Source organism: Lampris incognitus, chromosome 15 (assembly GCF_029633865.1).
Source record: "Lampris incognitus isolate fLamInc1 chromosome 15, fLamInc1.hap2, whole genome shotgun sequence".
In the NCBI taxonomy this organism is placed as follows: domain Eukaryota; kingdom Metazoa; phylum Chordata; class Actinopteri; order Lampriformes; family Lampridae; genus Lampris; species Lampris incognitus.
Window position 1 is genome coordinate 8,372,133 of NC_079225.1, and position 14,499 is coordinate 8,386,631.

The window sequence follows — 14,499 nt, forward strand, 5'->3', positions numbered from 1 at the left end:
AAATAAGATCCCAGAAAGTTGAATCAGTTCATCTGGACACAACGTTTGAAGGCAACGTTTCAGTTGCTTTCAAACTCCAAAACACGCTGCGCCAGAAGTTGGTCCACCCCAAGGTTCAGGTCCCCCGGCACAAACAGAGAAATATAATGTACCCTGTTAAGTGCCAGGAGGATTGCCGTGACTTGTACATTGGGGAACCTAAACAGACGCTGGTGAAGAGGATAGCACAACACAGGAGAGCTAACACTTCAGACCAGGACTCCACAGTCTACACCATCTACAGACCAGGACTCCACAGTCTACACCATCTACAGACCAGGACTCCACAGTCTACACCATCTACAGGCCAGGACTCCACAGTCTACACCAGCAACAGACCAGGACTCCACAGTCTACACCATCTACAGACCAGGACTCCACAGTCTACACCATCTACAGACCAAGACTCCATAGTCTACACCAGCAACAGGCCAGGACTCCACAGTCTACACCATCTACAGGACAGGACTTCACAGTCTACACTATCTACACACCAGGACTCCACAGTCTATACCAGCAACAGACCAGTGGCCACTCTTTCAAGGATGAGGATGTGCACATCCTTGATAGGGAGGAATGCTGGTTTGAACAGGGAGTCAAAGAGGCCATCTATGTGAAGAGGGAATGACCATCCCTTAACTGAGGGGGGCTAATACTCTAAATAATAGTCACAGCAATTTGCATATGAAACTGGTCGTTGTTTTTGGTCGTTATACCACTATATTGTGTATAAGGGTGGGGATACCTGCAGTCAGTTCAGACTGAAGAGGTCACTTAGATGAAACGTTTCAATAAAGATTGTGTCCAGATGAACTGATTAACCTTTCTGTGATTTCATTACCTGGATTATTGAGCATGCATAAAGACTCAGATAAGATGTATACCTATACCACTTTATCAGTACCTTATTTCTGAAAGCTTCACTATGGGAAAATTCCAGATATTAATTTCTAACATTCTCATGTATGTTCAATACGGGGGCTTGATCGTTGAGTCATGAAGTATTATCTGCACAGTAGGGACAATATCTACAACAATGTAGAATAAACAATGGGTTTTAATAGAAAGGCGCAAGCTCTGGCAGGTTGGCGGATACCTGACAGTATAACAGACAGTATGGAGTGCTGCTGACTGGCCCAGCAGGTTTGGTGTGCTGCAACAGGGTCAGTGTGCTGCAGCAGGGTCAGTATGGTGCAGCAGAGTCGGTGTGGCCCAGCAGGTTTGGTGTGCTGCAACAGGGTCAGTGTGCTGCAACAGGGTCAGTGTGCTGCAGCAGGGTCAGTATGGTGCAGCAGGGTCAGCGTGCTGCAGCAGGGTCGGTGTGGGGCAGCAGGGTCAGTATGGTGCAACAGGGTCAGTATGGTGCAGCAGGGTCGGTGTGCTGCAGCAGGGTCAGCGTGCTGCAGCAGGGTCGGTGTGGGGCAGCAGGGTCAGTATGGTGCAGCAGGGTCAGTATGGTGCAGCAGGGTCGGTGTGCTGCAGCAGGGTCAGTATGGGGCAGCAGAGTCGGTGTGGGGCAGCAGGGTCGGTATGGTGCAGCAGGGTCAGTATGGTGCAGCAGGGTTAGTATGGTGCAGCAGGGTCAGTATGGGGCAGCAGGGTCAGTATGGTGCAGCAGGGTCAGTATGGGGCAGCAGGGTCAGTATGGGGCAGCAGGGTCGGTATGGTGCAGCAGGGTCGGTGTGCTGCAGCAGGGTCGGTGTGCTGCAGCAGGGTTGGTGTGGGGCAGCAGGGTCAGTATGGTGCAGCAGGGTCAGTATGGTGCAGCAGGGTCAGTGTGCTGCAGCAGGGTCAGTATGGTGCAGCAGGGCCGGTGTGGGGCAGCAGGGTCAGTGTGCTGCAGCAGGGTCAGCGTGCTGCAGCAGGGTCGGTGTGGGGCAGCAGGGTCAGGATGGTGCAGCAGGGTCAGTATGGTGCAGCAGGGTCGGTGTGCTGCAGCAGGGTCAGTATGGGGCAGCAGAGTCGGTGTGGGGCAGCAGGGTCGGTATGGTGCAGCAGGGTCAGTATGGTGCAGCAGGGTTAGTATGGTGCAGCAGGGTCAGTATGGGGCAGCAGGGTCGGTGTGCTGCAGCAGGGTCAGTATGGTGCAGCAGGGTCAGTGTGCTGCAGCAGGGTCAGTATGGGGCAGCAGAGTCGGTGTGGGGCAGCAGGGTCGGTATGGTGCAGCAGGGTCAGTATGGTGCAGCAGGGTTAGTATGGTGCAGCAGGGTCAGTATGGGGCAGCAGGGTCGGTGTGCTGCAGCAGGGTCAGTATGGTGCAGCAGGGTCAGTGTGCTGCAGCAGGGTCGGTGTGCTGCAGCAGAGTCGGTGTGGGGCAGCAGAGTCGGTGTGGTGCAGCAGGGTCAGTATGGTGCAGCAGGGTCAGTGTGCTGCAGCAGGGTCAGTATGGTGCAGCAGGGTCAGTATGGTGCAGCAGGGTCAGTGTGCTGCAGCAGGGTCGGTGTGGGGCAGCAGGGTCAGTATGGTGCAGCAGGGTCGGTGTGCTGCAGCAGGGTTGGTGTGGGGCAGCAGGGTCAGTATGGGGCAGCAGGGTCGGTGTGCTGCAGCAGACCGTGTCACCCTCATGCCTGCAGGGGACCGGCTGCAACAGGAGCTCTGACATCAATAATGCAGTGGTAGATTAGCCAGCCTGATCCCCCCCCTTAACCTCTAGGAAATAAACAATGTCGAGACATTAAAACCGGTCAACCTCCAATATAAATGTGATCTAAACATAGAGCAGCCACATCCACCTGCACTCGAGCCAGTATGGCTTTCACATGGCAGTAGGTTAGACCAGACTGCCTTTTTAAAGGTCGATTTTGCCCCTTAATTTCTCTTTTTTTTCCTGTATTAAAACAACTCCATTAAGTACCGGGCAGTCAAAGTGATTACTGAGGTTGAACGTGGTAAGGAAGGACAGGTAGTTCTTGACATTGTTCCCGGCGTAAAGCCTCCCTGATCGGAGGCTTGACCAGCTGGAACCTGTGGACTGGACTATGTCAGCAGTTTGCTGGTACCTGAGGAGCAGAGTGAGAACCGTGGCCTTCAGCCATTTCTGCTTAGTTAAACCTAATAAAACGGAGAGAGAAAGAGGGAGACTGTGTGAGAGATAAGCTTTGATGAGCCGGGTATGAGGCGGTGTGTCAGCAGCGCCCGCTACCTGGTATCTCAGACCTCCAACGTTCCACCAGGCCAGAGGGGGCATGCTAACACCCACCCAGTGCAGGATCTGAAGTGGTTTACAAGGAATTCACCTGCTTTTGAGCTAGCCTTACCTTAGAAAACAACACACAAGACCCCAAAGACAAGAACAATGTACACTCAGATCTCAAAGGGGGTTTGAGCAGTTCTGGGCTTTTTGTGAACGTTCAGTTTTGCTTATATCACCATTTGAAGTTCACACTTACAAACAAGCAAAATGAATTTATTTATAAGCACACACACACACACACACGCACACACACGCTGACGTAGGAGGTTGTCCCTGGATGAGATGGTCTCTGCAGACTCAGCAGCATCAAAACCGCGTAGTGTTCTCCGAGTCTTCCGGCTGCAAATGAACCAGCTGATGGAAAATGAAAGACGGCTTGAGGCCTCTTGTTTTATACATGCAGGAAAGAAGGGGGGCAGACCTGAGGGACTGGAGGACACAACCTCTGCCCTGCGCCCTCTCTGGACAGTCTGGGTAGCTGAGACTTTCCATCCCAAACACACAGCTCCAGGGTTTTCCAGAGCACTGAATCATCGTTGTTGAGGTTCATTTCCACACGTTTACTCCTTATTACCCCGTTAACTCATCAAACGGCTCTTCTACCAGCCTGGCTGCAGTGCAAGTGGATGTGCGGGTACGAGTCCCAGCAGCAGGCCTCACTGAAAGGTCTTTGGGAGGACTCCAGAAAGTCGTGGACATACAAGGAAAGTAATCAGTAGTAGAAATAGAGAGTGGGACTGACAGAGGGAAGCGAGAGACAGAAGGTGGAAGAATCAAATAAATACTGACGACAGCCATGATAAAGAAGCCCAGAGAAGAAGAAGAAAGCCTAGGTCTCTGCTGCTCACTGGGCTGCCGTGGATGCAGCGGTGTAGCACACAGCCAAGGAAACGTTGGACGAGGAGGACGTGATGGACTTTGGGGCCTGGCACCTGCATATAAGAAGAGGACATGAAATCATACACACATATTGAAATATCTATCTATCTATCTATCTATCTATCTATCTATCTATCTATCTATCTATCTATCTATCTGTCTATCTATCTGTCTATCTGTCTGTCTATCTATCTGTCTATCTATCTATCTATCTATCTATCTATCTATCTATCTATCTATCTATCTATCTATCTGTCTATCTGTCTATCTATCTATCTATCTATCTATCTATCTATCTATCTATCTATCTATCTATCTATCTATCTATCTATCTATCTATCTATCTATCTATCTATCTGTCTGTCTGTCTGTCTGTCTGTCTGTCTGTCTGTCTGTCTGTCTGTCTGTCTGTCTGTCTGTCTGTCTGTCTGTCTGTCTGTCTATCTATCTATCTATCTATCTATCTATCTATCTATCTATCTATCTATCTATCCATGTTAGCATGCTAACACAAAGCCTGTGAGCCTACATGCAGTTGATACTGGAGTAACGTGATCAGCTAGTGGTTCTGGACTACAGACTACTGAACCCACTGGGGATAAAACTCTAAATCAGGACCACCTGAGGAGAGCATGCCTAATCCTATTAACCCTGTTTAGAGATGCTCTGAGTAAACCAGTAATACTAGTCACACACACACACACACACACACACACACACACACACACACACACACACACACACACACACACACACACACACACACACACACACACACACACACACACACAGACACACACACAGTGTGGTAAAACCACGGGTCTTCAACGTTAACACGTGGTGAGATGATATCAGTCAGTATATCTTGATGTTTTTAATCGGCCATTTTTCTTTACCACTTCTTCTTCTTCTTCTTCTTCTTTGGATTTTTCCCCCTTTTTCTCCCCATTGGTACTTGGCCAATTACCCCACCCTTCTGAGCCGTCCCGGTCTCTGCTCCACCCCCTCTGCTGATCCGGGGAGGGCTGCAGACTACCACATGCCTCCTCCCATACATGTGGAGTCACCAGTCGCTTCTTTTCACCTGACAGTGAGGAGTTTCACCAGGGGGAGGTAGCGCGTGGGAGGATCACGCTATTCCCCCCAGTTCTCCCTCCCCCCGAACAGGTGCCCTGACTGACCAGAGGAGGCGCTAGTGCAGCGACCAGAACACATACCCACATCCAACTTCCCACCCACAGACATGGCCAATTGTGTCTGTAGGGACGCCCGACCGAGCCGGAGGCAACACGGGGATTCGAACCGGCGATCCCCGTGTTGGTAGGTAAGGGAATAGACCGCTACACTACCCGGACACCTCCGGATGCCCTTCTTTACCCCTTCTCACAACAGAAGGAAACTCTACTTTACAAGCCAAATAGAAATTAGCGCTTACATTCTAAATAAAAGAAACAAAACCCGGAGAGCAAAACACTTCATACCGCATAGAATGGTGGCACTTGGGCGGTCCGCTCCTGTTTGCCAGATCTGGGCCAGAACCAAGCCATAGCAATGCCACATGTGCCACATACTTGCAGGGGTGGGCCATATTAGTTTTGTGATATTTGGGCCATATTCACCATCTAGCACACGGGCCACTTCAGGGTCACGTGTTGCTGAGAGCACCGCAGCTTTGCCACAAAAGGTCCACATGTGATGTGGCCTATTTGGGCCATATTTGCTATGATCCATGTGGGCCACTTCAGGCTCACATCCATTTTGTCAGGGCCAGAAGAAGGCCATCAGTGCCGCGTCGTTGCAAAGGAAGAGTGTCAGCTGTCCCTACACGAGAGAGCTGTGCCCAGCAGTGTGAGCCGTGAGTGTCGAGGATAAAGCCATTACTCCACCTTTATCTAAACCTGCTCCATCAAACGCAGGGTGGTGGGGCGGCTGCCCAAAAATAATCTATTTCAACACAAGTTGAATCAGTTCACCTGGACACTACTTTTATTGACAAAAACGTTTCATCATCATCTAAGTGTCCTCTTCAGTCTCACCTGACTGTCCTCCACCAAAATAAACGACCCCATAGGTCGTTTGTACAAGCAGCTGATTACGGCCTATAGTTACGTTTCTAAAGTTAAGCGGCCTCTAGCGGTCTTGTAAAGAATGACAATCTGGTGTCTGGCCATCATATGACCTTTGCCCTTTGTTACCACTCAGAATGCAACGAGCCAAGAGAGGGGGGAGTGGGGAGCGAAAGGGGCGCCTATTTAGGAAACGCTCCTGTGGGTCCTATTAGAGGGCAGGAACCAACGACCTACGTGAACCAACGACCTACGTGGTCGTATGGGTTGGAGGACTTGTTGGACTGCAGGTGTCCCCCCCCTTCTAAACAATACAGTGGCATAACGACTGGAAACAACGAGCAGTCTCATATGCAAATGACTACGACACGTGTGCGCACTCTGCATGCAGGCTGGGGGATGCTGGGATTACGGGAACACACTTGTCTTTCAAACACTTCCCTTCCCGGATGAGACGTGGCGGCGTGTGCTTTACCAGGAGCGGGACTTGCGCAGGCGTCCAGCCCTGTCCTGGGTGGGAGAGTTGTCCAGAGAGGGGCTTTGGTTAGGCTCCCCTTCTGACGAACGGTCCACTGAGACGGAAGAGGGCCAACTCATGTCCAGCTCCAGGAACATGATGTTTTCAGCCTGAAACACACACACATATGCACATCACCGAGCAACGGACATTGTTAAATGATGCGCACCACACGGAATGCAGGGGTGTGCCTGCCGAGGGGGAACATGTGTGGCCGCTTGCTCGTTAGTGGTGGACTTCACATTCATACACAGGCAAGAGTCATGAGGGACACATACCCTGTATCTGGAAAGAGCTCCCTGGGTTATGGCCCGCATGGCGTACTGGCTAATAGGTCGCTTGTACCCCACTGCAGACGCTGGCCTCTTCTTCATCTGGGAGAACTTACTGCAACCAGGGGAAGCAAGTCAGTATTGGCAGGGCCAGTGTCCTCCCTCCACGTCTTCATAAAGAACAAGCAATACAGCTCAGCTTGTAAGCACATATCAAACCGACTTTATTTCTCAAAGATGAAGGACACTGTGCTAGAGTTCACCATCCAACCGCTTACCCTGCTCTCAGGGCGGTGGGGATGCTGGAGCCTAGCCCAGCAGTCATGGGGCGGCAGGCGGGGCGACACCCTGCACAGGCCACCACAGTGCCATCACACAGGGCCAACACACACACACACACACACACACACACACAAATGCACTACAAACCTGAATATCAGAGGTTGCAATTCAGGCATTTTCCCCTCTATTGGATGGAGGATCGTGAAGCGGCAGACAGGAAACGAGGGGAGGGGGAGATGGGTACGACGTGCAACAAAGGTCACTGGCTGGAATCGAACCAGGGATGTTGCGGTTATGTGGCATGCACCATTGGGCTACCGGGGTGCCACCGTACTTCAGTGCTTCAGCAGCATTCCAACAGACCTGTCATGGTGTCCGTTTCCTCGAACACCACGCTGCTCTCAGCTGATACCCCCAAAACGTGTTTTAGTGACTCTGTCTGCGGCCTATACAGGCCAGCCCACACAGGCCAGCCAGGCACGCGACCCGGTCGTCTGCCAATATGAGAGGCCTACAGTCACGACGGGCCCTTTCAGAAGGGGTTTCCAGGCTGAGGGGGCGGCACAAGGACTAGGTGGGTCGGAGCAGCGCCATGTTGTTGAGGGTGGAGATTTTGTATGGAAGAATAAATGATGCACGCGTTCGTACAGGCAACGAGAGACAGGGTCCGTCTTTACTTTCCTGCAAGTCCCACAGGCCGTGTATTTACTACTGCCATGCTAAATCAGGGAAAATCGTCCCCCCCCCCCCCAAAAAAAATAGGAGATTGTGGGGGCATGACGCCTGAGAACAGAAGTATTCTGAGAATCCGCAGGTCATCGAGTTGATGTGCTACAGCTCACGGCGAGATGCCCGCAGTGTAACGATGAGCTGTTTCTCTACTGAAATGAAAAGGAGCCTTCTTCTTCTTCTTCTTCTTCTTCTTCTTCTTCTTCTTCTTCTTCTTCTTCTTCTTCTTCTTCTTCTTCTTCTTCTTCTTTTTTGGGATTTTTCTGCGTTTGTCTCCCCAGTTGTTGAATCCATCCCACTCTGCCGAGCCGTCCCAGTCGCTGCTCCACCCCCCCCGCCAATCCGGGGAGGGCTGCAGACTACCACATGCCTCCTCTCATACATGTGGAGTCGCCAGCCGCTTCTTCTCACCTGACAGTGAGGAGTTTCACCAGGGGAATGTAGCACGTGGGAGGATCACGCTCTTCCCCCCAGTTCCCCCTCCCCCCCGAACAGGCGCCCTGACCGACCAGAGGAGGCGCTAGTGCAGCGACCAGGACACACACCCACATTCGGCTTCCCACCCGCAGACACGGCCAATTGTTTCTGTAGGGACGCCCGACCAAGCCGGAGGTAACACGGGGATTCGAACCGGCGATCCCCGTGTTGGTAGGCAACAGAATAGACCGCTACACTACCCGGACACCTAGGATCGTTCTTCTTGACTCATATCAGCCGGCACTTGTGTGTGTGTGGTGTTACTACTGTTTGGCATGCATCTTAAGCTAGTCAGTGAGCAGGACAAGCCGAGGGGAACACTCAGACGCTCATCCATCACATTCACACCGCCGCCACACAACAGCCTGACCTCTTGGCAGGGACCAGAGGCTGGGACTTCCACTGATCTTCCTCAGGGTCGAACGTCAGTCTGTTCATGATTTTATTCTTCTCCTCTGGAGGAATGAAGTTCTCTATGATCAGATACCTGCAGAACCAACGCACACACGCACAAACACACACGCACACACACACGTGCACACAGTAGCGCTGAGCTTTACTTTAACGTAAAGGAAAGTGAATTTTATACTACAGTACACTCAAAAGTCCGTGTATTATAGCGTCACATCACCCAAAACGAAAAGGAAACATTTGGTTTTGCAAGTTTAACAGGTTGCAGCTCACGATGTCGCTATTCTTATTAAATACCACCCAAATTCCAACAGGTTATTGGGTGAGCTGTATAATATGAAAGGATTAAAAAAGGCATTGCTTAAGGCTAATGTAAATGCTACAAGTCCTCCAAACCATACGACCACATAGGTCGTAAACCCACGACCCACAGGAGCGTTTCCTAAATTAGCGCCCCTACCGTCGGCAGGAGATATGCCACGGATGCGCTATTACGAATCCCACGACACTTCTGGGCAAGACACGCCCCGCGTAGCATCCAGGCGCTAGGATTCTAGGAAGACCCACCCCTACTCTGCCTCTGATTAGCTAACCTTAACCCTAGCCCCGCCCTAACCCTAACCCTAACCTTAACCAATCCAACTCACGGAGGCAACGAGTACTGGCCGATCTGGCCAATCCTAGCGCTTGAATGCTACGCGGGGCGTGTCTTGCCTAGAAATGGATTCACGATAACCCGGCACAGATACTCTTCTCCACTGTATCGACATGTTGACATCCTTTTACAACGCCTCATAGACAGGCTAATAAAGTTAAGTAGTCGGTAAATAGTGATAAAGGCGATTTGAGAACAATAGTATATGTACACTACCGTTCAAAAGTTTGGGATCACCCAAACAATTTTGTGTTTTCCATGAAAAGTCACACTTATTCACCACCATATGTTGTGAAATGAATAGAAAATAGAGTCAAGACATTGACAAGGTTAGAAATAATGATTTGTATTTGAAATAAGATTTTTTTTACATCAAACTTTGCTTTCGTCAAAGAATCCTCCATTTGCAGCAATTACAGCATTGCAGACCTTTGGCATTCTAGCTGTTAATTTGTTGAGGTAATCTGGAGAAATTGCACCCCACGCTTCCAGAAGCAGCTCCCACAAGTTGGACTGGTTGGATGGGCACTTCTTTGAGCAGATTGAGTTTCTGGAGCATCACATTTGTGGGGTCAATTAAACGCTCAAAATGGCCAGAAAAAGAGAACTTTCATCTGAAACTCGACAGTCTATTCTTGTTCTTAGAAATGAAGGCTATTCCATGCGAGAAATTGCTAAGAAATTGAAGATTTCCTACACCGGTGTGTACTACTCCCTTCAGAGGACAGCACAAACAGGCTCTAACCAGAGTAGAAAAAGAAGTGGGAGGCCGCGTTGCACAACTGAGCAAGAAGATAAGTACATTAGAGTCTCTAGTTTGAGAAACAGACGCCTCACAGGTCCCCAACTGGCATCTTCATTAAATAGTACCTGTTAGAGCCTGTTTGTGCTGTCCTCTGAAGGGAGTAGTACACACCGGTGTAGGAAATCTTCAATTTCTTAGCAATTTCTCGCATGGAATAGCCTTCATTTCTAAGAACAAGAATAGACTGTCGAGTTTCAGATGAAAGTTCTCTTTTTCTGGCCATTTTGAGCGTTTAATTGACCCCACAAATGTGATGCTCCAGAAACTCAATCTGCTCAAAGAAGTGCCCATCCAACCAATCCAACTTGTGGGAGCTGCTTCTGGAAGCGTGGGGTGCAATTTCTCCAGATTACCTCAACAAATTAACAGCTAGAATGCCAAAGGTCTGCAATGCTGTAATTGCTGCAAATGGAGGATTCTTTGATGAAAGCAAAGTTTGATGTAAAAAAAATCTTATTTCAAATACAAATCATTATTTCTAACCTTGTCAATGTCTTGACTCTATTTTCTATTCATTTCACAACATATGGTGGTGAATAAGTGTGACTTTTCATGGAAAACACAAAATTGTTTGGGTGATCCCAAACTTTTGAACGGTAGTGTAGTTAGTGCGTTTTTGTGTTGTTTCGCCGTCCAGTATAGTAACTAAGATTGCTATTGGCAGCACGACCACTAGAGGTCGCTTAATTTTAAAACGTTACTATAGGTCGTAATAAGCTGCTTGTACAAACGACTTTTGGGGTCGTTTTTTGGTGGAGGACAGTGATGCGATCAGAATGATTTGAAGTAAGGCCCTAAATGCTAATATTATTTGATAGTGTTTGTCCGGTGTGAAAGGTGAGCGTTTGTTCAGAGTGTTTGTTCATCTTACTTGAACTTAAGTTCTCTGGTCAGCTCATTCTGAGTTTGCTCCAGCTCCTGTCTGCTCCTCACATGCTCATCATTAACATCCTGGATCTCCCCCTTTATGCACTGGAGCCTGGCGTACAACTAGAGAGAGAGAGAGAGAGAGAGAGAGAGAGAGAGAGAGAGAGAGAGAGAGAGAGAGAGAGAGAGAGAGAGAGAGAGAGAGAGAGAGAGAGAGAGAGAGAGAGAGAGAGAGAGAGAGAGAGAGAGAGAGAGAGAGAGAGAGAGAGAGAGAGAGAGAGTCAATCATGAGAAAGAAAGAGACACCAGCTGGCACTGGTGTTTGGAGAGATGGCAGACAAGCAACATGGTTACCCTTTCCAGGTACCACTTCGCCCTTTGTTTGCTCTATAATTCCTCAGCTTTCACACTGAATTTTTAGCCCTGAGCCCAGCGATTCGGCTACGTGAGATTGAGAACTTCTTTTACCCTCTCTTCTTTATACTCTGCCCTAGTCTCTTCATTTGTCCTATTGATTTTGCTGGTTTCTATTCTTAGTTCACTTATTGCTAGATTCTCTAGTTTTCATTCTCAGCCTAGCTTAGCAGTTAGCTCTATAGCATTTGCAGTCAAAGCAGCCTCGTTAAAACGATGGTGTGTGGTGACTGTTCTGCAGTAACATCTAAGTTGTCTCTGCTAGAAAGACGTGTCCGTGAGTTACAGCAGCTTCTTTCAGCTAAGATTTCGTTAGACATGACGGGCACTCCAGATAGCCTCAGCCCTGGGCCTGGCAGCACACCTGCTATTGTGAGCAATACCTCAGCCTCATCGGCAGATGTGGCAGAGTTTGTCTCTATTTACCGGCGTGAGAAGGCTCACAAGAGCAAGCCACGGTCGTGCGGCCTGGTCTGAAGTCACCTCTCCTGACAGCAAATCAGTTTTCGCCCATCACCAACCCTGTTGGTAGTCCTACGAGCCGGCGTGCCTGTCCCAGTGCTGTTGACCGAGCAAAGCAACGCACACTAGAGATAATTAGAATCCATTACCCGCAGTATCAGGTTAGTCAAAGAAGGTTGAATCAGTTCATCCGGATACGTTTATTGACAGGAGCGCGAACAGCGTGATCCTCCCACGTGCTACGCCCCCTGGTGAAACTCCTCACTGTCAGGTGAAAAGAAGCGGCTGGTGACTCCACATGTATCGGAGGAGACATGTTGTAGTCTGCTGCCCTCCCTGGCTTGGCAGAGGGGGTGGAGCACTGACCCGGACGGCTTGGAAGAGTGGGGTAATTGGATGGATACAGTTCGGGAAGTAAAAGGGGGACACCCCCCCCCCCAAAAAAACCCCAAAACAAAACAAAGCAAAAACAAAAACACAAAAAACAAAAAACAAAAACTAAAGACCACGGGGGATCAAAAGATTGTTAGCAGTCACATGGTGTCTGGCTCGGAGGTGAGCAGCTTAGACTGCCCTGATTTTCTGGGGCTCCAAGATACATACTCCCAGAAGACCAATCCGGCAACTAAAGGTAACATACCTTTACAAGAGGACATCGACAAGTGGCCTCACCTTCAGCAGGTGTTACTCCCAAAAATAGATGCAGAGATAGGACTGCTCATTGGAACTAACATGTCCAAGGCTATTGAACCCCGGCAGGTCATTGCCAGTGTAGATGACGGTCCAATGCTGTAAGAACACGGCTTGGCTGGATCATCAGTGGACCTCTCAGGGAAGACACTGGACACAGTACAAGTGGGCTGATACAGGTTTCAGCCAACCATATACCAGTTGCCAGACTGGATGAACTCTGGGGTCAGCAGTTCAAGAGTTACTTCCTTGAGTGTGAGCAAGACAATAAGCTGGAGATGTCCAGAGAAGATCTTCGGTTCCTTGACATGGCCTGACAGACAGTTAGACTTGTGGAGGAACAGTACAACATCACCCTGCCACTATGGAATAAGGACACGAAGGTGCCCAACAACCATAAGATAGCTGAGCAGCATGCTCTGAACTTAAGGTGGAAGTTTGTGAAGAATCCAACACTCAAGGCAGAGAAACTCACCCAAAGCCCTGCACGAGTTAAGCCCAGGCAACCGTCGAGCTGCAACCCCCACATGGGCTGTACAAATAAAGCTGACTTTATTTAACAGGAAAGGGGGATATACTGAGTTGTGTGTGTGAGTGTGTATGTGTGTGTGTGTGTGTGTGTGTGTGTGTCACACTTGTACGTGGCTTTATTTCTCAGTGTGCGTGCTGTTACCTTTTTGAGTTTCTTGGTTTTGGCCTCCACCTCCTGCTGCAGGGAGGTGAAGGTTTCCCTCAGCTCCACAGTCTCCTCATCCTGAGCTAACATCTGCTGCTGTATCTCCCTCTCCCTACGAGTCTGAAACACAAAAGACGCACAAAAACACATTACACTCCTCTCCGTTTTTTTTCTCCTATGGGGTTCAAAATGACATTAGATTGTACAGTACAGCCTACATGAGTGCTATGCGACTTATGATATGTAAAACATGACAGTAGATTTACTTTTAATGCAAGTGTGACCACATACCCTGCAAAGTGTAGGTCTTAAATATTGTTTTGTTAAAAGAACCGATCGTAGGTCTTAAATATTGTTAACTAGTAATACAATGTGTTTAATTCTAATTAATATTTCATCTAGGGGTAACTCTACAGTTCTGCCTACTACTGATCACTTCGGCAAGACGCTTAAATGTGGTTTGATAAATATCAGATCACTGTCCACCAAAGCCTTACTGATAAATGATCTGAGTCTTGAACATAGTTTTGATATGATTGGGTTATGTGAAACATGGCTGAATCCAAATGTTTTCCTTCCCTTAAATGAAGCTTCCCCACCTGACTATACTTTATGCCCATGTAGCTCGGGCAAATAAACAAGGCGGGGGTGTTGCCTTAATGTATAAATCTATTTTCAATCTGACTTCTAGACTTGAATCTAAATTCCAGTCTTTTGAGATGCTTATTCAATTCAAATTCAAATGGCTTTACTGGATGGAGATCCTAAGTCCATCTCCTTCACCTAGATCAGCCATGAACAGAGTCTTCTCAGTCCAGATTGTGATCCTATCGACCTCTTGGCCCTTAATCACTATTTCTTGAAGAATGCTTCTCAGGCCTTGTTACTCACTCTGATGAGATTCTCATTCTTGGTGATTTCAGTATTCATCTGAATGAGGCTGCTGATAATCTAAGTAAAGCCTTTTTGGTGCTTGTTGATACTTTTGGATTCACACAAGAGTCGACTCATTGCAGTGGTAACACCCTTGATGTGGTTTTATCTAAAGGGGTAGCTGTGGTTGGC

The 14,499-nt window shown here is 48.9% G+C and overlaps 1 protein-coding gene across 1 annotated transcript; it reads right to left on the minus strand.

Moving 5' to 3' along the window:
* Positions 1 to 3,791: 3,791 nt before the first annotated feature.
* LOC130125543 (kinesin-like protein KIF3C) lies at positions 3,792 to 11,285 on the minus strand. The gene is made up of 5 exons (XM_056295128.1): positions 11,197 to 11,285; positions 8,825 to 8,941; positions 6,973 to 7,081; positions 6,653 to 6,804; positions 3,792 to 4,164 (listed from the first exon to the last, which is right to left on the minus strand). Exons 2-5 carry the CDS (start codon positions 8,890 to 8,892, stop codon positions 4,077 to 4,079), a joined length of 417 nt encoding a protein of 138 aa, XP_056151103.1. The 5' UTR covers positions 8,893 to 8,941; positions 11,197 to 11,285; the 3' UTR covers positions 3,792 to 4,076.
* Positions 11,286 to 14,499: the final 3,214 nt, after the last annotated feature.